The 25,765-nt window shown below is 41.2% G+C and overlaps 1 protein-coding gene across 1 annotated transcript in view; it reads right to left on the reverse strand.

Annotated features, from left to right (window-relative positions):
- Positions 1 to 25,408, reverse strand: part of mapk11 (mitogen-activated protein kinase 11) — a 36,793-nt gene extending 11,385 nt beyond the window's left edge. The window contains exons 1-7 of the mRNA XM_060902909.1: positions 25,296 to 25,408; positions 10,561 to 10,690; positions 4,120 to 4,178; positions 3,731 to 3,842; positions 3,557 to 3,586; positions 1,674 to 1,721; positions 1,417 to 1,531 (exon numbers count right to left, since the gene is read on the reverse strand). Of these exons, the coding sequence (XP_060758892.1) occupies positions 1,417 to 1,531; positions 1,674 to 1,721; positions 3,557 to 3,586; positions 3,731 to 3,842; positions 4,120 to 4,178; positions 10,561 to 10,690; positions 25,296 to 25,408 (607 nt within the window). The remainder of the gene's footprint in view (positions 1 to 1,416; positions 1,532 to 1,673; positions 1,722 to 3,556; positions 3,587 to 3,730; positions 3,843 to 4,119; positions 4,179 to 10,560; positions 10,691 to 25,295) is intronic.
- Between the last annotated feature and the right edge of the window lie 357 nt (positions 25,409 to 25,765).

The raw sequence follows: 25,765 nt of genomic DNA on the forward strand, positions 1-25,765 counted from the left end.
AGATGGCAGATAAACAAATATCACGTGACCTCGTGACGTCACGTGCACACTCTCTATACAGACTTCTCGTGCAGCGGGAAAAAATGCACTGCTGTGTGTTCCATATGTAGAAGAACTATTGAGGAGACGACAGGGACAACCTCGAATTTCAATCATCATTTGGCAAGACTCCACCCAGAGAAGGAAGTGGCATGCTATGTTCATTGCTCTGTTGATAGCGGGGCTTGCCAACCGATGAACTAGCTAGTGTTAACCCTCTCTCATGTTATTTGCCCTGTTGATAGTGGGCGGGGCTTGCTGAGGAATGAACAAGCTTTTTATCTGTAGCCTATTCACTAAAATGGGGCACTCAAGCAGTAACGTTAATCCAACACAATAGCAGAGACGCTTTCACATAAAGGCAGCAACAGCCACCGTCAAATGGTGCGGTTGGAGTCTTGTACTCGGACTCAATTCAAGTCAATCTTGGACTCGACTCGAAATTTTCTTGGATGACTTGGACTTGAACACTGGGGACTCGAGACTGGACTCAGACATGAGGTTTAGTGACTCGACTACAACACTGGTATTAACATTACACTTCAAAGTTTTGGTTTAATCTAAGCTGAGTGGTGAACATAATGGTGTTGCCAAAATCCAAAGATTAATTATGTTTTTATGTTCTCTACTGAAGAGCCAATGCCAATATCCATCAACCAAATTAACCAGACAGGAAAGTTAGAAAAGTACATACACCGATCAGCCATAAAATTAAAAACACTGACAGGTAACGTGAATTACATTGATTATCTCGTTACAGTGGCACCTGTCAAGGGGTGGGATATATTAGGCAGCAAGAGAACAGTCAGTTTTTGAAGTTGATGCATTGGAAGCAAGAAAAATGGGCAAGCGTAAGGATCTGAGTGACTTTGACAAGGGCCAAATTGTGATGGCGAGATGACTGGGTTAGTCCCACCTCCAAAATGGCACATCTTGTGGGGTGTTCCCAGTATGCGGTGGTTAGTACCTACCAAAAGTGGTCCAAGGAAGGACACCTGGTGAACTGGCAACAGGGTCATGGGTGTCGAAGGCTCATTGATTCACATGGGATACGAAGGCTAGCCCATATGATCCAATCCCACAGAAGAGCTACTGTAGCACAGACTGCTGAAAAAGTTACTGCTGATACCTTTCTGTTTTAGCCAGCATTAACTTTTTCAGCAGTTTGTGCTACAGTAGCTCTTCTGTGCAGCTTTTTAAAAATTGTTACTTTTATCTAATTTTTTAACATTGAGGGAAAAACAATAATCAAGCAAAAATGTCTTGTGACCAAGATACACCTCCATCTTCCATCCAATTACATCTTTAATAACAGTACACAAGTAGGTAAAATAAGACTATCAAATGGTAATGATTGCTTTGGTAAGACTTTCTCACCTGTCTGATTATAATGCATCCAGTTGAGCATAATTTCAGGTGCTCTGTACCAGCGTGTAGCCACATACCCAGTCATCTCATCATCTGTCTGCCTGGCCAATCCGAAATCCAGGATCTGATGACATGATCAAATGCAATCAGCCATTCAGACCACTTTTCTCCTCCAAGTTTTTATATTGTTATATTGAATATTTATTATTATAAAATATTCTCACTTTATTAGGAATTGACTATAAATTGTGCAGTACAGTTCTCACCCTCAGTTCACAGTCTTCATTCACAGCAACATTGCTTGGTTTTAGATCCTTTAAACAAATATTTGATTTAAAAAATAACACATGATATATAATAATGTACATGATATACAACTTAAACACCAGTCTTATACAATATACATCCACATACTATTAGCAGAAGCTCAAATGTCTTTATGAATATTTTCGTTCTTGCAATAACTTCAACAGTCCAGATTTTATTTGTACAAGAAATAATATATATACCAATCAGCCATAAAATTAAAAACACTGACAGGTGAAGTGAGTTACATCGATTATCTTATGACAATGACACCTGTCAAGAGGTGGGCTCTATTAGGCAGCAAGAGAACAAACAGTTCTTGAAGTTGATGTGTTGGAAGAAAGAAAAATGGGCAAGCGTAAGGATCTGAGCGACTTTAACAAGGACCAAATTGTGATGGCTAGATGACTGGGTCTGAGCATCTCCAAAATGGCAAATCTTGTGGGGTGTTCCTTGTATACAGTGGTTAGTACATAACAAAAGTGGTCCAAGGACAACTGGTGAACTGGTGACAGGGTCATGGGTATCAAAGGATCATTGATTCACATGGGGCATGAAGGCTAGCCCATATGGTCCAATCCCACAGAAGAGCTATTGTAGCATGAACTACTGAAACAGTTCATGCTGATACCTTTCTGTTTTAGCCAGCATTAACTTTTTCAGCAGTCTGTGCTACTGAGCAACAGTCCAGTTCTTTCTCTCCTTAGCCCAGGTAAGACATTTCTGACGTTGTCTCTGGTTCAGGAGTGGCTTGATATTAGGAATGCAACAGTTGTGGCCCCTTTCCTGAAGACATCTGTGTGTGGTGGCTCTTGATGCACTGACACCAGCCTCAGTCCACTCCTTGTGAAGCTCTCCCAAGGTCTTGAATTGACTTTTCTTGACAATCCTCTCAAGGCTGCAGTCATCCCTGTTGCTTGTGCACCTTTTTCAGCCAACCTTTTCAGCAATGACCTTCTGTGGCTTACCCTCCTTGTGGAGGGTGTCGATGATCATCTTCTGGAGAACTGTTAAGTCAGCTGTCTTGAACCAGAGACAACGTCAGAAGTGTCTTACGTGGGCTAAAGAACGAAAGAACTGGACTGTTTCTCAGTAGCACAAAATGCTGAAAAAGTTAATGCTGGCTAAAACAGAAGGGTATCAGCAAGAACTGTTTCAGCAGTTTGTGCTACAGTAGCTCTTCTGTGGAATTGGACCATATGGGCTAGCCTTCGTGCCCCATGTAAATCAATGATCCTTCGATACGCATAACCCTGTCGCCGGTTCACCAGTTGTCCTTCCTTGGTCAACTTTTCGTAGGTACTAACCACTGCATACCAGGAACACCCCACAAGATGTGCCATTTTGGAGATGCTCAGACCCAGTCATCTAGCCATCATAATTTGGTCCTTGTCAAAGTCTCTCAGATCCTTATGCTTGCCCATTTTTCCTGCTTCCAACACATCAACTTCAAGAACTGACTGTTCTCTTGCTGCCTAATATATCCCACCCCTTGACAGGTGCCATTGTAATGAGGTAATCAATGTGATTCATTTTAATAGTCAATGTTTTTAATTTTATGGCTGATCGGTGTATATGTATAAACCTTTTTGACACTAATATTAATATATGTATTAATATAATTGCACTGTTACTTTGCCACGTGTTCCAATGGTCTAAGAACACATGCAAAATTTAATGTTGGTGGAAAATGATTACCCAATTACATAGTGCATTACTGCATTACACAGGTACATGGTAATTAATTTAGCAAATCAGCTCATACAGGCATCTGCATCGATATACATAGTTTCTTAACAGAACATAGAATAAGCAAAGAGCAAAGCAAAAGGAAAAAACTCACTCTGTGTATTAGTCCAGCTGAATGGATATACTGTTTTGGGAGAAAGGAAGAGAGAACTTGAATTATACATAAATATTAAGGGAAGCCAAAATGCAAAGAGAAATCAGAAGAAAATTTTAAAGCTATCAAAAAATAACAGCCTTTGTTAAAATATAATTCCAATCCCTGAAATACCTTAAGGCCACGAAGTAACTGATAAATGAGGAACTGCACATGCTCATCGGAAAGGCGTTGAAATTTGACTATGTTGTTGAGGTCTGCTCCCATCAGATTAGTGACAAGGTAGCTGAAAAAACAGAGGTGTGACAATTTACATGGTACTGCAACTGGATGATTGTTAAAGAATTAGATTTGATGATAAGTAACAGTCTGAACGTGTATAATCTAAAAATGTTATTCTGTACCATAACATATTTTCTGGTGCACCATTTGTAGGACTGATCATATATATATTTATCCTTTATCATATACATTTATTCTCCCACAGGTAAATTCACTTGCTGCAAGCAGTCACTGCTGTACTCTGAACCAAACTGTAGGTAGAAGTACAGGTAGATACTTACACCTCATTAAATTCTTCTAATGACGCTGCAGGAGAGAAAACATCTAGCAAACCAATAACCTAGGAATATGAACAAATGATCAATACAGTGCTTTAGTTTCAGGTTGGGCGTGTAATTAAAGGGTGTGTAAAAAAAAGGGTGTGTAGACATTAACCTTTATCCAACCAACAGGGGTCACGTAGCACTCCAGCACTTTATTACTGTAAATAATCCAATGTATGCTGTAGTCAACATGCAGTCATGTGTTGTTTGCTGTAGTCACTGATTGGATGACAATGTTGTCCAAGTGTCACATAAAAGTAAGACGTGGAACCATTTCAACTCTATGGAATTACTGTAGGTGTAGGTTGGTGTAGCATATAGGGATCCTAACTGATCTAGGCACAGCACTTACATCAAGCAAAATACAAATACAAACCCCAAAACAGCACTTTGAGAGCAAAATATCTCCCGCTGGCAACTATGCCATAACTCTGGTAAAATGTGACTGAACTGAACAAAATTACAATATGTATATTACCGACATATAACAAAGAATCATGTCAAGTTTTGTGAAATTCCTCCAAAAATTGTGAGAGGAGTTGATTTCAGAAGGTGAGTACCCTTCCCAGGACGGCCGGATGGACATTGCCATGACATAATCCTTCTTCGGCCCTTTTGGCCAGCGGGGGGTAAAAACGTTATTAGAACACTTAAAATACGATGTGGAAGTTTATAAAGAATGACAGGTGAATTTGGGGATAAATGGTTAGTCACTGTGTAATTTGCAGTCTGGGAGGTACCCAAGGCCTCCACTGAGTTTCTATATGAGTCGAAGTCCCAGGAGGGTGTTATATGTACTTAAAGAATATTGGAAGGATGGTTGAACACTCAATAAAAATAATGTTCAGTATAGCTGAGATCTGTGAGGCCAAAGGAAAGTGGTTCAGGATGTATAGAGACAATTGCTAGAGATGAAAGTGTTAAGGGATTCAACCAGTAACTGGAACAGCCCCAGGGTACTCAAGCCTGATAGGACAGTCCTGTAGACTCTGGACTTTTGTGAGGTGAATGCTGTTTCACAATTTTTACAAAAATCCACAGAATTATGGGCTTCCAGGCAACACAGTGGTGTAGTGGTTAGCACTGTTGCCTCACAGCAAGAAGGTTCTGGGTTCGAGCCCAGTGGCCAAGGGGTCCTTTCTGTGTGGAGTTTGCATGTTCTCCCCGTGTCTACGTGGGTTTCCTCAAGGTGCTCTGGTTTCCCCACAGTCCAAAGACATGCAGGTTAGGTAAACTGGCTACTCTATATTGCCCATTGGTGTCAATATGTGTCATTAGTTGAGAGGAAAAAACCTCTATAATAATCCAGTAGAAGGCAACGGGAAACCACTATTGTAATTCTTCCCTAGTAACTTCGATGGCTGGAGCCGTCAGAGCAGGACCTGCCATCAGGCAGCACACTAAAGAAGAAGAAGATGGGCTTCCACTTGGGTCATGGGCAAGTGCATCCCAAATGAATAAAACAGCTGGAATTGTGGACTGCCCACAAGCCAAGACCAAAAAGCAGATGAGACAGTTTCTGGAGCTGGCAGGAACTAACCCCAGGGTTCTACCTGATTATTCAGACCTCAGAGGCATGCTAAGAGGTATGATCTTGCTAAAAACGGAAGCACCAGAGCAGTGCCTTGATTTATGTCCTTGACTTTTGTTGCAAACTTAGGCCAAGTTTACTTTAGACCGTATCTGTCTCGTTTTCTTCGCGGATGCACTGTCTGGAAACGCCGGGAAACGGGAATCCGCTAGGGTCCACGTATTCAATCCAGATCGTGTCTGGTCCGGTGCTGTGTAAACATTGAGAATACGCGGATACGCGGATACACTGTGCTGATCTCTAGCTGGCGTCGTCATTGGACAACGTCACTGTGACATCCACCTTCCTGATTCGCTGGCGTTGGTCATGTGACGCGACTGCTGAAAAATGGCACGGACTTCCGCCTTGTATCACCTTTCATTAAAGAGTATAAAAGTATGAAAATACTGCAAATACTGATGCAAATACTGCCCATTGTGTAGTTATGATTGTCTTTAGGCTTGCCATCCTTCCACTTGCAAGTGGTAAGTGACGCGCATGCCCGATATGCACTGGGATCACACACACAGCGGCTCAGTCCCGAATCACTGCTCGTGCGCTTCACTCGCGCGCTCTGTGAGCTGCGCAGGGCCGGAGTGCGCACCCTCCAGAGGGCACTCACTGTTCAGGGCGGAGTGATTTGGAGCGCAGGATGCCTGTGGAGCCGAGCGTATCCGTATATTGGCGTTGCTGTGTGCACGCGAATCGTGTATTGGCGTTGCTGTGTGCACGCTAATCGTTTTAAAAACGTTAATCTGATGATCCGCTGATACGGTCTAATGTAAACCCCACCTTATGTGTTGGACTCTGGGTTGGGGGCTGTTCTGTCCCAGGTGGTGGAGAACGAGAACATTAACTGGACACTAGCTCTTCATGGGAGATCCAAGTATTCCACCATTGAAAAGAGGTTCTGGCTATTAAGTGGGCAATTCTCACCCTTTGATATTGGCGCAGCTATTCACTCTGTGTTCATGCATTGCTCCCCTGTAGTAACTCCATCACGTAAAGGATGCCAATACATGGATCATTCTTTGTTATCTGCCATTACATCCTATTAAGTTTACAGCGGATAACAAGCTAGGGGCGCAGATGGTAGTGCTGACTTTCTCTATTGTCAGGGTGGGGAGAAGGTCACAGACTAAACAGCTCCCCAGTCTGTGGGACTATGTAGCGGGTGGGGGCATGGTTTAATGGCAGTATGCAGAAAGAGGGAAATGTTTGGGGGACAAGCTAGAGAGATAATGACTACTGTGGCACATCTGAGTCCTGTTTTTCCTACGTATATTAATGTAATATCTCTCTCCGTCTCTCAACAGTATCTTTATTTGCTTTTCTTTCATTATACATTATTGTCTGTCTGCCATGTAAACAAGCAACAATAAAAAAAAACATATGTTTTCTCAGTCTTCAAAATGATAAAATTTACAATAACTTGGTTGCATAAGTGTACACACCCCTTTACTAATTATTTGTCAAAGCACCTTTTGCTTGTAATAGAGTAATGAGTCAAATTAGCACATCTTGATTTGGCAAGTTTATTCCACTCATTATTGCAAAAATGTTCTATATCTAGGGCAGCACAGTGGTATAGTGGTTAGCACTACCACCTCACAGCAAGAAGGTTCTAGATTCAAGCCCAGTGGCTGACAGGGGGCCTTTCTGTGTGGAGTTTGCATGTTTTCCCCGTGTCTGTGTGGGTTTCCTCTGGGTTCTCCGGTTTCCCCCACAGTTCAAAGACATGCAGGTTAGGTTAATTGGTGGCTCTAAATTGACCGGAGATGTGAATGTGAGTGTGAATGGTTGGTTGTCTCTATGTGTCAGCCCTGCGATGATCTGGTGACTTGTCCAGGATGTACCCTGCCTCTCGCCCATAGTCAGCTGGGATAGGCTCCAGCTTGCCTGCGACCCTGCACAGGATAAGGGGTTATGGATAATGGATGGATGAATGGATGGATGGATGTTCCACATCTATTAAATTGTGAGAGGCTCTCCTCTGCACAACCCTCTTCAAGTCCCTCTTCCACAGGTTTTCAATAGGATTTAGATTAGGGCTCTTACTGGGCCATTCCAAAATATTGATCTTCTTCTTTTGCAGGCATTCTTTCAGCTGTCTAACAGAGGCCTACAGATTTTGTGTCAAAACAGATTGGTATTAGGAGCTATCCATGATTCTCTCTATTGTGATTAGAGCCCCAGATCCAGCTAAAGAGAAGCAGTCACATCGCACGATGCTGCCACCACCATGCTTCACCATAGTTAAAGTGTTCTTTAAATGATGAGCTGTCTTGTTTTCACACCAAATATATCTTATGCCCAAAAAGTTCTAATTTGGTTTCATTTGACCCTCACATATTTTTCCACATGGTGTTGGCAAAATTTAAGGCCCTGTCCACACGGCAACGGATTCAGGTGACTCCGATACAATTGCTTATCGTTTAGGCCTGGCGTCCACACGGCACCGGCGTTTTGGGTGCCTAAAACGCAATCTTTTTGAGAACGGGTTCCAGAGTGGAAAGATCTGGCAACGTTGCCGTTGTGAAGTCGTCTGGATGAGTAGAACGGATTTGTTTACGATGACGTCACAACCACATGACTGTGAGTGCTTCACGCCGGGTAGAAGTGTAACGAACTCGATGCGAGTTGTCAACAAATCCTATAACTTGGTTCATGAAACGCGCTTACAAAATATTTTCACTGTGAATATTTATTGTGTAATGGTGCAAAGTGAGAGAGAGAGAGAGAGAGAGAGAGAGAGAGAGACTCTGCCCTTAGGGCAGAGTCAATCCCGCCAGCAAAAATAGGGGAAAAAAGGAGCGATCTCACCTCTTCAGATGTTGGTTTAAGTCTTAGAATACATTCCTCAAAAAGGGCGTAGAAGAGCAAATTAATCCATCAACGTGTAGCATTCAATTTATTCCGGACCATTAAAGACGCCGCCTTCCGCATAGAATCATACGTCATCCTCGCTGCCATATTGGATAGGTCAAAGCGGAGAATAAAGATTCATGTGCTGCGTTTAACTGTATCAACAGGTTTACCGTCCAAACGAGATCACATGGGATTACCTTTCACAGGTGAGAAACAACAAATTAATCCATCAACGTGTAGCATTCAATTTATTCCGGACCATTAAAGACGCCGCCTTCCGCGTAGAATCATACGTCATCCTCGCCGCCATATTGGATAGGTCAAAGCGGAGAATAAAGATTAGCTGTGTTTAACTGTACCAACAGGTTTGCCGTCCAAACGAGATCACATGGGATTACCTTTCACAGGTGAGACTGGAAAAATACTTTTCATTGTATTTGGTAATTATAATGTAATTTTACGAACAGATTTTCCTGACTTTGTGGCTAATATGAAGTCTCACGCATAATAGTTTATGCGCATGCATCCTTACTTCTTCTATTGTTCTGGTGTCTCCGAAGGGACCGTCTTACAGCGCCCCTAGAGGTGTGGCATGTGTATTGCATCGTTTTCAGCAAGCATTGCGTTGCCATATGGACCTGATATTTTACTGATCGTTGCCCATTTGGACGCGATATATTCTTAAATAACATCTTGTTGCCGTTGTCGTGTGGATGTAGCCTAAGTGGGATTGGATGGTTTATTTTTGTGAAAACAGGCTTCTATTAAGCCACCTAACCCCATAACCTAGACATGTGATGAAGACTAATGATTGTTGTCACATACAATGAGTGATCAGTACTTGCTAAATATTCCTGTTGCTGTGAGTCTCTTGGCAGCGTTCCTGATAAGTTTTCATCTTGTCTTTTCTTCAATTTTTGAGAAACATCCTGTTCTTGGCAATGTCGGTGTAATGTCTCTTTTGTCCACTTGTTGATGATGGTCTTCACAGTGCTCCATGGGAGATCTAATGTACTGTAAAATTCTTTTGTTCCTCTCTCCTGATCAAAATCTTTCAACACTGAGACCCTGTACATGCTTTGTAAGCTCTTTGTGGACCAGCCGGTGGATGAAACCAAGAAGAGGCCAAGAAAAGCTTACAGAAACAGCTGATCTATATTTGGGGTTACTCAGAATCACTTCATTGAAAAGAGGTGTATGATAATTACTTTGGAAGATTAATTGTAAATGTGATTGGTTAATTGTAAGGACAGTCACATACTACATTATTAAAGGGTGTGCATATTTACGCAATCAGATTATTCTCAGTTTGTTCTTTTTACCCTCAAATGTTTCTACTTGTATTTGACTTGAATTCTGTTGGTTACTCTATTATTAGCAGTGGAAAAAAAGCTTGAACTGATTTACATCTGTTTCATTTTTTACATCAGAAAAACCTGCGATTTGAACAAGGGTGTGTCAACTTTCTATATTCACTGTATCTACAACAACCGCCTCTGCATGACGTCTTCAGAAATACTTCTAAATGTTTATAAATAAACTGCAGATGATGTTAGAGTGATTACAGGAGGATGAGCATAGTGCTACACTGGACTACTCTCGCTGCACCAGACTTACTGGATCTGATGTCATTTAATCCGTAGAGCTGAGTGGTATGGAATCTAATGATTCAAATTCTGCTTCCTGTTTCATATCACTACGTAGTCATCTCTCACATACTGCTCTACAAAACATATGTGAATATGTATACTGGAATTTGGGCAGTTTAAGGAATTTGCATCATTCTCAGACTGAAACTCATGCATTTCTACACAGACAAATATGATTAAGCAAAAATACAATATCCATGAAGCACAAATCGTAGAATACCTCAATTAAATATCTGTAACCAAGTAAATACAACTATGTAGTATCTGTATTTGGGTAAATTAATTTATGCGTGTTGTGTGTGGCTAACTCACATTCTCGTGTTTCATATGCTTGAGCAATCGCAGTTCTCTGTAGGTGCGCCGACTGTGAATGAGAGACTGGAATGGCCGAGAGAGCTTCTTAATGGCTACCTTTTGACGAAGCTGCACATCATACGCCGAGCTAAAGGAAAGCGAAGGGAGGTAAACATGGGAAGAGAAGTGGTTATGTTAGTCATGTAAGGCATGAAAAATTATAGCTTGACAAAAGACCATGAAGATAACAGGAGAGTGAAAAACAGAGAGAATGCTGGATTAAAATCTTGAAAGTGTACTATGCTATTTCTATTTAGATCCAAAACAAGACTTGGTGAAATTCAATATCAATATTTATTCTATCCACATTCACTGGATATGAGAAATCGTGTGCTCTGATTGGCTGCTCTACTACGAGGATATCAGCTCATATACCGTGAGTAGAGAAAAACAAAATGGCAGAGCATGTTACTGAACCAACCGAGGACGAAATAAAAACTCTACTTGAAACCAAAACCCCCAAAATTGTTATCAAATATTTAAAATAAACAGAAATGGCTAAAAGAATATAGTCCCCCCCCCAAATATCTCCTGTTCCATACTCCAGCCCAGTTGGTGGTGGTAATGCACCTTTACGTTGGTTTGCCAACCGCCAAAAAAAAAACCTAAAGAAGAAGAAGAAAAGCCCCAAAAATAAAAAAGCAACAAAATACGGAATGAAAGTATTTGATGATAAGAACATATCTTTTTTTATTTTTCAAGAATTATTATTATTGCATTTTTCACAAATTGCTGCTGTCATTTTTCCATTTACATTCTAAGCAGAAATTATTTTGTTGGACGTTTTGTACAAAGTTTTTATTTATCGAATTTGCAAAAAATAAAAATAAAAATGTTATGTTTCTGAAAAGCCAGTGAATGTGGATAGAATAAAACAGTTATTCCACTCAATCTCGTTGAGCTATCAGCTCATGTACAAGTTGATTTCGTGGAATAACTGTTAAATGAACATTACTGAAATTCTGAATATTGCTGGAACATTACTGAAATTCTGAATATTGCTGGAGTATAATAAAGCGAAACAAAATCTTGTAAAAAAGTTATTATAGAATATGTGATATGTCATAGAGAACATTATTGAACACCATACATCATATGCCAAAAAAGTATCTCTGCATCTGCCTAACTAACATTTTTTTTCCTGTAGTCCTCCTTTGCTATAGTGACAAACACCTGGAAACACTCAAGGGTTTAATTAGACACAGACAGAATATTGGTGCATGGATTTGAACAATAAGAACATTAATGAGATCACACCATATTTCAGCTGTATTTAAATAGAGAATCTTTTATGAGACACCTAATCTGTACACAGGGGTATTTGCTGTGCTGTAATATGAAAGAGCCTCGCCCAAATTAATCATCCTTCATTCACTCTTTAGGAGGCACAGTGGTGTACTGCCTCACAGCAAGAAGGTTCTGAGTTTGAGCCCAGCAGCTGACAAGGGCCTTTCTGTGTGGAGTTTGCATGTTCTCCCCGGTGTCTGCTCTGGTTTCCCCCACAGTCCAAAGAGATGCAGGTTAGGCTAATCGGTGGCTCTAAATTGTCCATAGGTGTGGGTGTGAATGGTTGAGAGGAGAAAACATCTATAATAATCCAGTAGAAGGCAACGGGAAACCACTACTGTAATGCTCCCTAGACACTTTGATGGCTGAAGCCGTCAGAGTGGCCACGTCAATGTAGTGATATGCCAAAATGGATGGATGGATGGCATTCATTCTTCATCCTGGTCACATTCAAACAGCTGTAAGATTCATAGGTGCAATTTAGAGTAGCTAATCCATCTTCTAACATATTTTTGAAAGCGATTTGTACCAAACCATGGACACTGGAGCTGTAAGACACCCAACACTATCTTCTACACACCTACTTTACCCCCTTCCTCAAAGTGTTACCCAACGTAGGGAAAACAAAATTCCCTAAAGTGTGATTGTACACTGTAGTGTTATATTTCATCACAGGAATTACACACTTTTGGTCCAAAGTTCTTTAATCATTTTTTGTTGTTGCCGCAATGAACCAAAAAATAATTTCGATGACAAAGATTCTTTCACATAATGATAATATTTCTAGTGTGATTTTTAGTTGTATGTGGCACCAACAAAATGGCTAAAGATCCATCAGCCAAAAGGTTCTTCTCATCTCATTATCTCTAGCCGCTTTATCCTGTTCTACAGGGTCGCAGGCAAGCTGGAGCCTATCCCAGCTGACTACAGGCGAAAGGCGGGGTACACCCTGGACAAGTCACCAGGTCATCACAGGGCTTACACATAGGCTATGTTTACATTAGACCGTATCTGTCTCGTTTTCTTCGCGGATGCACTGTCCGTTTACATTAAACCGCCTGGAAACGCCGGGAAACGGGAATCCGCCAGCATCCACGTATTCAATCCAGATCGTGTCAGCTCCGGTGCTGTGTAAACATTCAGAATACGCGGTTACGCTGTGCTGAGCTCTAGCTGGCGTCTCATTGGACAACGTCACTGTGACATCCACCTTCCTGATTCGCTGGCGTTGGTCATGTGACGCGACTGCTGAAAAACGGCACGGACTTCCGCCTTGTATCACCTTTCATTAAAGAGTATAAAAGTATGAAAATACTGCAAATACTGATGCAAATACTGCCCATTGTGTAGTTATGATTGTCTTTAGGCTTGCCATCCTTCCACTTGCAAGTGGTAAGTGATATGCGCTGGGATCACACACACACAGCGGCTCAGTCCCGAATCACAGCTTGTTCACTTCACTCGCGTGCTCTGTGAGCTGCGCAAGGCCGGAGTGCGCACCCTCCAGAGGGCACTCGCTGTTCAGGGCGGAGTGATTTGGAGCGTAGGATGCCTGCGGAGCCGAGCGTATCCGTGTATTGGTATTGCTGTGTGCATGCAAATCGTGTATTGGTGTTGCTGTGTGCACACTAATCGTTTTAAAAACGTTAATCTGATGATCCGCTTTTACGGTCTAATGTAAACATGGGCATAGACACAGACAACCATTCACACTCACATTCACACCTACGGTCAATTTAGAGTCACCAGTTAACCTAACCTGCATGCCTTTGGACTGTGGGGGAAACCGGGGCACCCGGAGGAAACCCAAGCAGACATGGGGAGAACATGCAAACTCCACACAGAAAGGCCCTCGCCGGCCACGGGGCTCGAACCCGGACCTTCTTGCTGTGAGGCGACAGCGCTAACCACTACACCACCGTGCTGCCCAAAAGGTTCTTTAATAACCAAAAATGATTCTTCTAGGCATCACTCCAATGAACTCTTTCATTCCTCTGACAGGAGCAACTGTGGAAAATTTCATTTTAAAAAAATATAACAAAAACATCATCTTAAAAAACAAAAACTATTCAAACTGGATTAGTTTACATCAGCACTGTAAAAAAATAATAATAATTAAAAAAAAAAGTCAAGCCTCACTAACTGAAAATTTTCTAGTGACTCGTTGCACCTACAAGCCCAAATCAGAAAAAGTTGGGACAGTATGGAAAATGCAAATAACAAAAGAAAGCAGTGATTTCTAAATTTACTAAGACTTTTATTTCATTGCAGACAGTATGAACCCAAGATATTTCATGTTTTGTCTGGTCAACTTCATTTTATTTATTAATATACATCCATCCCTGCGTTTCAGACCTGCAAGACATTCCAAAAAAAGTTGGGATGGAGCAATTTTGGGCTAGTAATGAGGTAATCGGCGGCACGGTGGTGTAGTGGTTAGCACTGTCGCCTCACAGCAAGAAGGTTCTGGATTTGAGCCTAGTGGCCGACGAGGGCCTTTCTGTGTGGAGTTTGCATGTTCTCCCCGTGTCTGCCCAGGTTTCCTCCGGGTGCTCTGGTTTCCCCCACAGTCCAAATACATGCAGGTTAGGCTAATTGGTGGCTCTAAATTGTCCATAGGTGTGAATGTGAGTGTGAATGGTTGAGAGGAGAAAACCTCTATAATAATCTAGTAGAAGGCAACGGGAAACCACTACTGTAACGTTCCCTAGACACTTTGATGGCTGAAGCCGTCAGAGCAGCCACATCACTGTAGTGATATGCCGAAATGGATGGATGGAATTAGGTAATCAGTTAAATAATGATGTGATTTGAAACAGGTGATGTCAACAGGCGATTGTAATCATGATTTGGCACAAAATCAGTATCCAGGAAAGGCCTAGTCTTTGAGAAGCAAAGATGGGACAAGGATCTCCAGTTTATCAACAAATGCATGAGAAAATTATTGAAATGTTTAAAAACAATGTTCCTCAAAGAAAGATAAGAAGGGATTTGGATATTTCACCCTCAGTGGTCCATATTATCATTAAATGATTCAAGAAATCTGGAGGAATTTCGGTGCATAAAGGGCAAGGGCGCAAGCCTAATCTGAACACCTGTGATCTCCAATCCCTCAGACGGCACTGCATCAAGAACCGTCATTCATCTATAGCTGATAGAACCACATGGGCTCGGGATTACTTTGGCAAACCTTTGTCAAGCACTACAATACAGAGTTACATCCACAAATGCCAGTTAAAACTTTACTGTGCAAAAGGAAGCCTTATGTTAATTATGTCCAGAAGCACTGTTGATTTCTTTGGGCTCAGAGGCATCTGGGATGGACCATCACACAGTGGAAACGTGTATTGTGGTCAGACAAATCAGTATTCCAGGTATTTTTTGTAAAAAATGGACGCCGTGGGCTCTGGACCAAAGACAAAAAGGACCATCCAGACTGTTACCAGGAACAAGTCCAAAAGCCAGGGTCTGTCATGGTATGGAGTTGTGTCAATGCCCTTGCTAAAGATAACTTACATTTCTGTGATGGTAACATTAATGCAGAAAAGTACATTGATATTTTGGAGTGACAGATTCTGCCTTCAAGACAACATCTTTCCACGGATATTTGCAGTAAATATAACACGGATAAAGTGGTTACTAAAAGTAAGTGAACCACGTATCATTCATTATACACTATATAATTTCCTTCTGATTGGTACAGTGCAATATTTATAGCTAAGTCAAATTTCTGATCATGGTGTAATAGTTAAGTAAACTAAACAAAACTAGCTTACAATACAAATTATATTATTGAACTCACTAGCTGTATATATAGGGAATAAAAAATAATGTTTAACTGACACAGCTTTCTATTTCTATTTCATTCATTATAGGGTTGTTACTACAACTTAAAGTTGAAGCTCACCGAACTTTAACTGAATTAAAAAAAAAATAGGTACAATGTATCACTAGAAAATTTTATGTTTCAGAGATATGAAATTGTTTACAGTGTGGACGTGGGGCAAAGTAATCATTACCAGAGAATTTCTAGCATTTTAGTCTCATCTGAATCTGTCATGTCAGTAAAGTTTTCAGATTGTGTGTGCACAGAGGACATACTTTACCTCTAAAATGAGCAGTATATGTCCTATTTAAAGTGTCATATTGGTAAAAATTTAATTGTACTGTATGGGAAAATACTTTTTTGTTACTGTTGTTGTTCAGTATAGAGACACTCCAGGAAGTGCTCTGAAAATAACATCAGGGATGCAGTGATTCCAGGGATAAATTACTGAGTTTCTAGCACAGTTACAGCTTACATACAGTGGTGCTTGAAAGTTTGTGAACCCTTTAGAATTTTCTATATTTCTGCATAAATATGACCTAAAACATCATCAGATTTTCACACAAGTCCTAAAAGTAGATAAAGAGAACCCAGTTAAACAAATGAGACAAAAAATATTATACTTGGTCATTTATTTATTGAGGAAAATGATCCAATATTACATATCTGTGAGTAGCAAAAGTACAGTTAGGTCCATAAATATTTGGACAGAGACAACATTTTTCTAATTTTGGTTCTGTACATTACCACAATGAATTTTGAACAAAACAATTCAGATGCAGTTGAAGTTCAGACTTTCAGCTTTAATTCAGTGGGTTGAACAAAATGATTGCATAAAAATGTGAGGAACTAAAGCATTTTTTAAACGCAATCCCTTCATTTCAGGGGCTCAAAAGTAATTGGACAAATTAAATAATTGTAAATAAAATGTTCGTTTCTAATACTTGGTTGAAAACCCTTTGTTGGCAATGACTGCCTGAAGTCTTGAACCCATGGACATCACCAGATGCTGTGTTTCCTCCTTTTTAATGCTCTGCCAGGCCTTTACTGCAGCGGTTTTCAGTTGCTGTTTGTTTGTGGGCCTTTCTGTCTGAAGTTTAGTCTTTAACAAGTGAAATGCATGCTCAATTGGGTTGAAATCAGGTGACTGACTTGGCCATTCAAGAATATTCCACTTCTTTGCTTGAATAAACTCCTTGGGTTGCTTTGGCTTTATGTTTTGGGTCACTGCCCATCTGTATTATGAAACGCCGACCAATCAGTTTGGCTGCATTTGGCTGGATTTGAGCACACAGTATGTCTCTGAATACCTCAGAATTCATCTGGCTGCTTCTGTCCTGTGTCACATCATCAATAAACACTAGTGACCCAGTGCCACTGGCAGCCATGCATGCCCAAGCCATCACACTGCCTCCGCCGTGTTTTACAGATGATGTGGTATGCTTTGGATCATGAGCTGTGCCACGCCTTTGCCATATTTTTTTCTTTCCATCATTCTGGTAGAGGCTGATCTTGGTTTCATCTGTCGAAAGAATGTTCTTCCAGAACTGTGCTGGCTTTTTTAGATGTTTTTTTTAGCAAAGTCCAATCTAGCCTTTTTATTCTTGAGGCTTATGAGTGTCTTGCACCATGCAGTGAACCCTCTGTATTTACTTTCATGCAGTCTTCTCTTTATGGTAGATTTGGATATTGATACACCTACCTCCTGGAGAGTGTTGTTCACTTGGTTGGCTGTTGTGAAGGGGTTTCTCTTCACCATGGAAATTATTCTGTGATCATCCACCACTGTTGTCTTCTGTGGGCGTCCAGGTCTTTTTGCATTGATGAGTTCACCAGTGCTTTCATTTTTTCTCAGGATGTACCAAACTGTAGATTTTGCCACTCCTAATATTGTAGCAATTTCTCAGATGGGTTTTTTCTGTTTTCGCAGCTTAAGGATGGCTTGTTTCACCTGCATGGAGAGCTCCTTTGACCACGTGTTTTCTTCACAGCAAAATCTTCCAAATGCAAGCACCACACCTCAAATCAACTCCAGGTCTTTTATCTGCTTAATTGAGAATGACATAACGAAGGAATTTCCCACACCTGCCCATGAAATAGCCTTTGAGTCAATTGTCCAATTACTTTTGGTTCCTTTAAAAACAGGGTGGCACATGTTAAGGAGCTGAAACTCCTAAACCCTTCATCCAATTTTAATGTGGATACCCTCAAATGAAAGCTGAAAGTCTGGACTTTATGTCCATGTCCATTATATAACTCTAACTTGAATATGTTTCAGTTAACAGGTAAAAAAACAAAACTTGTGTCAGTGTCCAAATATATATGGACCTAACTGTATGTGAACCTTTGCTTTCAGTATCTGGTGTGACCCCCTTTTGCAGCAATAACTGCAAATAAACGTTTCCAGTAATTGCTGATCAGTCCTGCACACTGGCTTGGAGGAATTTTAGCCCATTCCTCTGTACAGAACAGCTTCAACTCTGGGATGTTGGTGGGTTTCCTCACATGAACTGCTGGCTTCAGATCCTTCCACAACATTTCCATTGGATTAAGGTCAGGACTTTGACTTGGCCATTCCAAAACATGAACTTTATTCTTCTTTAACCATTCGTTGGTAGAACGACTTGTGTGCTTAGGGTCGTTGTCTTGCTGAATGACCCACCTTCTCTTGAGATTCAGTTCACGGACAGATGTCCTGATATTTTCCTTTAGAATTCTCTGGTATAATTCAGAATTCATTGTTCCATCAATGATGGCAAGCCGTCCTGGCCCAGATGCAGCAAAACAGGCACAAACCATGATACTGCCACCACCATGTTTCACAGATGGGATAAGGTTCTTGTGCTGGAATGCAGTGTTTTCCTTTCTCCAAACATAACGCTTCTCATTTAAACCAAAAAGTTCTATTTTGGTCTCATCTGTCCACAAAACATTTTTCCAGTAGCCTTCTGGCTTGTCCATGTGATCTTTAGCAAACTGCAGATGAGCAGCAATGTTCTTTTTGGAGAGCAGTTGCTTTCTCCTTGCAACCCTGCCATGCACACCATTGTTGTTCAGTGTTCTCCTGATGGCAGACTCATGAACATTAACATTAGCCAATGTGAGAGAGGCCTTCAGCTGCTTAGAAGTTACCCTGGGGTCCTTTGTGATCTCACCGACTGTTACACGCCTTGCTCTTGGAGTGATCTTTGTTGGTCGACCACTCCTGGGGAGGGTAACAATGGTCTTGAATTTCCTCCATTTGTACACAGTCTGTCTGACTGTGGATTGGTGGAGTCCAAACTCTTTAGAGATGGTTTTGTAAACTTTTCCAGCCTGATGAGCATCAACAATGCTTTTTCTGAGGTCCTCAGAAATCTCCTTTGTTCATGCCATGATACACTTCCACAAACATGTGTTGTGAAGCTCAGACTTTGATAGATCCCTGTTCTTTAAATAAAACGGGGTGCCCACTCACACCTGATTGTCATCCCATTGATTGAAAACACCTGACTCTAATTTCACCTTCAAATTAACTGCTAATCCTAGAGGTTCATATACTTTTGCCACTCACAGATATGTAATATTGGATCATTTTCCTCAATAAATAAATGACCAAGTATAATATTTTTGTCTCATTTGTTTAATTGGATTCTCTTTATCTACTTTTAGGACTTGTGTGAAAATCTGATGATGTTTTAGGTCATATTTATGCAGAAATATAGAAAATTCTAAAGGGTTCACAAACTTTAAAGCACCTCTTTACACCAGTCCATCTGGCACCAATAATCATGACAGTCAAAGTTACTGAGATCACATTTTTTTCTCAGTCTGATGTTTGATTTGAACATTAACTGAAGCTCTTGACCCTGTATCTGCATGAGTTTATGCCTTTGCGTAAAATAGGAAATAAAGGAAATACTGAACAATAAAGTCAATAATACATTAATAAGAATTCAGCAAATTAAGTACATCAGAAATTTAAATGGACAGTAAATTATAAAATGAGGCACTGTATGAGGTTCAATTAATTTATTATTTAAGATATTAGGAAATAATTGAAGGGATTTTTAATATTTGTAACTCACTCTACAATCAGCTTTTGTAATCTATTATACCACACTCATTGTTTTGGGGATTCCCAATACAGGATAGAGGATAACATATATAATGGTGTATATAAGTACACTATATAGCAAAAAGTATTTGGACACCTGTCCATAACACCCATATGGAGAAGCAGCCTTGGGCCCAAAGGGTCACCAGTTCAATTCCTGGGATCGGCAGGAGAGATGTGAAGGGAGTTGAGTGAATGAACAGCATTTTCCCCTCCCTGTGTATCATGGCTGAAGTGCCCTTGAGCAAGGCACCTAACCCCCAACTGCTCCCTGGGCGCTGTAGCATAGCTGCCCACTGCTCTGGGTATTTGTGTGTGGTCACTGCTCACTTGTATATGCATGTGTGTGTTCACTGCTTCAGATGGGTTAAATGCAGAGGAAGAATTTTTCTGTTCTTGCGTGTATATGTGACAAATAAAGGCTTCTTCTTCTTCTTATATAAAGGTCTTTCCCAACCTGTTGCCTCAAAGTTGGAAACACACGATTGTTTAGAATGGCTTTGTATGCTATCGCCTTAAGATCTCCTTTCACTGCAACCAGGAGGCCCAAACCTGTTTCAGCATGATAAAGCCCCTGGGTACAAAGTGAGGTCCATGGTATGCCAAGGTTGATGTGGCCTGCACTAAGCCCTGACCTCAACCCCACTGAACACCTTTGGGATAAACTGCAACACCCAGCAGCAGTGCCTGACCTCACGAACGCTCTTGTGGTTGAATGATCACAAATCTGCAAAGCAATGCTCCAAAATCTAGTGGAAAGCCTTCCCAGAAAAGTGAAAGTGCATTATAGCAGCAAAGGGACAAAAATAGGTACCCTATGGGTGCATGTGGCTACTGCTGATATATAAAATTGTTTTCTGATACCATGTCCATACAGTAAATATAGCATATATATATTTACTCTAGGGGCAGCACGGTGGTGTAGTGGTTAGCGCTGTCGCCTCACAGCAAGAAGGTTCGGGTTCAAGCCCCGTGGTCGGCGAGGGCCTTTCTGTGCGGAGTTTGCATGTTCTCCCCGTGTCCACGTGGGTTTCCTCCGGGCGCTCCGGTTTCCCCCACAGTCCAAAGACATGCAGGTTAGGTTAATTGGTGACTCTAAATTGACTGTAGGTGTGAATGGTTGTCTGTGTCTATGTGTCAGCCCTGTGATGACCTGGCAACTTGTCCAGGGTGTACCCCGCCTTTTGCCTGTAGTCAGCTGGGATAGGCTCCAGCTTGCCTGCAACCCTGTAGAACAGGATAAAGCGGCTAGAGATAATGAGATGAGATGAGACATTTACTCTATGAGGCCACAAAAAATGAAGCATAATCCAAAAATTAACAATTTAAAAATCACAAAAGTAAAATATACCAAGTGTCTGTCACACACATCACATCACATTATCTCTAGCCGCTTTATCCTTCTACAGGGTCGCAGGCAAGCTGGAGCCTATCCCAGCTGACTACGGGCGAAAGGCGGGGTACACCCTGGACAAGTCGCCAGGTCATCACAGGGCTGACACATAGACACAGACAACCATTCACACTCACATTCACACCTACGGTCAATTTAGAGTCACCAGTTAACCTAACCTGCATGTCTTTGGACTGTGGGGGAAACCGGAGCACCCGGAGGAAACCCACGCGGACACGGGGAGAACATGCAAACTCCGCACAGAAAGGCCCTCGCCGGCCCCGGGGCTCGAACCCAGGACCTTCTTGCTGTGAGGCGACAGTGCTAACCACTACACCACCGTGCCGCCCCAAGTGTCTGTACTTTATATTATTCTACTCTTACCTCTTACAGTTTTCGAAACTGAAACCTCCGAACCAAGGCTGACGTACACATGCTGTCGCCATGACCGAAACTCTTATTTCCCGGAAAAGGCCCGGCGCTAGAGCTCAGTGGTCTCAATACTCTTTTCAACAACTTCCTGTAACAACTCGGAAGTGCATCATATCTACATCACACATGGGACCACCGGCTGAAGAAGGCGAGGAAAGGGGGATGACCTGGAGTATATTTTAAAATACGAACGCACTTTCCCTCTGTAATAAGCATAAACATGTCTGAAAGCGATTTCTTTAGTCTAGTCCATTTATTTCGAATGGTGAACCGAATTGCGTACACTCACCGGCCATTTTAATAGGAACACCTGTATGCATATGCGCATGTGCAGTGTGCTATTGTTACAATCATTCTTACAATCTTACAACACGATGACATAGTGGCGTAGCTACAACAACTCAATATGAATGCCCATGGTTTTGGAATGTGATGTTCAGTACTCAGGTGTCCACATACTTTTGGCTGTATAGTGTATAGAAATTAATGGGCAGTTCATGGGCAGACATCCAAAAGACTCTGGGAAAAATGGCTTAGATCCTCTGTCCTGCCAGTCCACCAGCTGACTATTCATGGGGGTCTGGCAACTCAAATACACACACTCACTTATTAGACTGCTCTACCTTATGAGTGTTGCCCTGTGACATTGCTCAAGACATTGCATGAGCAGAAATTTGAAAACACTGCTGGTTTCACAAGTAAAATAAAATACATGCTTTCCTTCACATTTCCAGATTGGTGGGAATTGATAAACACTTACATACACTGTGAATCATATGGCCTTATTTCTCAGTGTAAGTCCATCCATCCATTATCTGTAGCGGCTTTATCCTGTCCTACAGCGTCACAGGCAAGCTGGAGCCTATCCCAGCTGACTATGGGCAAGAGGCAGGGTACACCCTGGACAAGTCGCCAGGTCATCACAGGGCTAAGACATAGACACAGACAACCATTCACACTCACATTCACACCTACGGTCAATTTAGAGTCACTAGTTAACCTAACCTGCATGTCTTTGAACCCGGACCTTCTTGCTGTGAGGCGACAGTGCTAACCACTACACCACCGTGCCGCCCCAGTGTAAGTTAATAATAAAAGTTTATCATTGCTCAAAGGCACCAAGACTAGACAGATATTTTAAGATGATGCAGGAAAAAATATCACCATGACAGCTCACCATGGCAACTATACTGGGCATGTCACTGGGTGGTCTAATCATATAGCTTCGAGGCATTTGCATGTGCTCACCAACAGAAGGACTGTGTGCACACATTAGGCATTGTTTGAATGATAATCAATTGCTTAAATACAGAGTCAGCTTTGTGTATGACATGCATTCTCCAACATGCTACAAACCTACAACAGCTGTTTATATCAAAGCCCTGATCAGGAGGACATTGAGTTACATTGGATGCTTATGCACCAAAACTAATGTGATGGATACTAGACAATGAATTAATCATAGAAAAACTGGCTACATTCAACTATTATCTACATTATGACACGGTGACATGGTGAACATAGAAGAGTGAGAAAGCTATCATCTTCTACTTTTTGTTTCCATGGGCTTGGACTGTTTCCATTGTTTAAATGAAGTGCATATGCACAGGCCTAAGGGTTCACACTTCTCAGAAGTGAGAAGGCATCATCAAATACATTTGCTTGTTAGACTTCAAGGGAATATGGAGCCCCTAAAATCCTGAAAGGTGATATTTTTATATCTTGTATACATAGGTTTTTATCTTATAATGACTTATAAGATAATATAAAGATAATTATATTGTGCACACACAAAAATAACCATAGATCAGTGTTAGTACCCGGGCTGCCTTAACCCTTTGATGCAAAACATATGCACACCCCTTCTAATGCACAACATGGGTCAAAAATGACCCGCATTCATTTTCCAGGTTATTTCATGCTGACTGAGTTTTTCTTTGCTCTATCTTTTGAAATCAATTTATTTTATGGTTGAATATTCCAAGTATTCTTTAAATATCTTGTTTTTAATTACCACAAATCATTAATTAATTTTTTTCTTTCCTACTTTATGAACAAAAATACTTTTTATATGACTACACATGGGTCATCCAAGTGTAATTTAAAATTCATCTCATCTCTCATCTCATTATCTCTAGCCGCTTTATCCTGTTCTACAGGGTCGCAGGCAAGCTGGAGCCTATCCCAGCTGACTACGGGCGAAAGGTGGGGTACACCCTGGACAAGTCGCCAGGTCATCACAGGGCTGACACATAGACACAGACAACCATTCACACTCGCATTCACACCTACGGTCAATTTAGAGTCACCCGTTAACCTAATCTGCATGTCTTTGGACTGTGGGGGAAACTGGAGCACCCGGAGGAAACCCACGCGGACACGGGGAGAACATGCAAACTCCACACAGAAAGGCCCTCGCCGGCCACGGGGCTCGAACCCGGACCTTCTTGCTGTGAGGCGACAGTGCTAACCACTACACCACCGTGCCGCCCTGATTTAAAATTAAAATTAAATGTCTTAATACTATAATAATAATTTGTTTCAAGTAATTACTTTAGCAGTGAATGGGGCCAGTTATTTATTTATTAATGATGTAGTTAGCTAAGCCAACTACAATAAAATTAGCTAACTAAAGTAGAATATGTCAACAGCTCGGTAGCTAATAGTAATTACTTGTAACTTTCTGACAAGTAATCTACTCACTCTCAAGGTAACCTAAACATAATCAATTTTTTTCTAAGGTAATGTTAGAACAATTGAAAAACATTACTTGCATGTATTAGATGGGCAAAGGGCGCTGTGCTGAGCTGTGAAATGTCTGACACGAGCACAATTCACAGTTCCCACCAAACGCTGTAGTAAATGCATGCGGGCCGGTTCTGACCCATGTGTGTAAACTTGATGTAGAATTGCAAAAGCTGTGCTTGTTCATAACTTAAGAAAGGAAAAATAAAAATCATGATTTGCCCTGAACTAAAACAAGATATTTACTGCATATTTGGAAAAGTAAATGACAAAATGAATTTATTTCAAAAGTATATCATAGAAACACTCAGCCATACATGAAATAACCTGGAAAATGAATGCAGGTCGTTTTTGACCCATTAGAAGGGTAGTGATACAAAAAGGGTTTTTATTCAAAAAGTAAGAAAGGAAAAAAATAAAATAAGGATGTATGATGATCAAAACCAAGTTAATTGAGGAATGCCTTGAATACTGAATGATGGGATTAATTTATTGCAAAGATATAGAAGATAAAAACTCAGCCGGGTCACTTTTGACCCATGTTTTGCATCAAAGGGTTAAAATTTAATAATAAATTTTAAAATAAATGCCTTAAAATAATAATAAAAAATATTATTATAACAATTATTATTATTATACTAATAATATTTATTATTATTATTATTATTATTATTATTATTATTATTATTATAACCCATTTTGCACTGCTGAGTGATGACTGCTGTCAGGCACTGAGTGTTTACAATAAGCTTAATCCATAGTAGGCCAATTTTTTTAAATTAATGTCTGGAAAAAATAAGAAATGCACTGTTATCTGGGTTTGTTTGTTTGTTTGTATTTGATATGATGAAGCATTCTCTGGGTGTAGGCTATAGTATAGCCGGCTGTCTCATGTCTCTCAGGTTGGCACTCACCACACGGAGCCGTACGCGCCAGAGCCGACTGGAGTGAGGATCTGGTACCGCTCGGGCACCTCCCAGACCGTCTTATTGAGCTCCTGGCGATAGAATCCCGGTCGGCCTGACATGATCACTAATCCACACAGAAACCCCCTGTCCTGTTCCCAGCTACAGGATTCACCTTTTCGACTCCAGAGGATGCACTGATGAAAAATCCCAGCGCCTCTTTCTGGGTTCGCAGTTTACCAGAATGGGAGAGGCTCCGTCTGGTGGTGTGTGGGGGCGCGGTGCGCGCGCACGCGCACACCTCCTCCTCCTCCTCCTCCTCCTCCTCCTCATCCTCTCCTCATCAGCATCCCAATACCCTGCACACCGATCAGACATGACACTATGACCACTGACAGGTGAAGTGAATAACATTGATTAGTATCTCATTACAGTGGCACCTGTCAAGGAGTGGGATATACTGTATTAAGAGAAGAAGA

Source organism: Neoarius graeffei, chromosome 21, assembly GCF_027579695.1.
Source record: "Neoarius graeffei isolate fNeoGra1 chromosome 21, fNeoGra1.pri, whole genome shotgun sequence".
NCBI classification, from domain to species: Eukaryota; Metazoa; Chordata; class Actinopteri; order Siluriformes; family Ariidae; genus Neoarius; species Neoarius graeffei.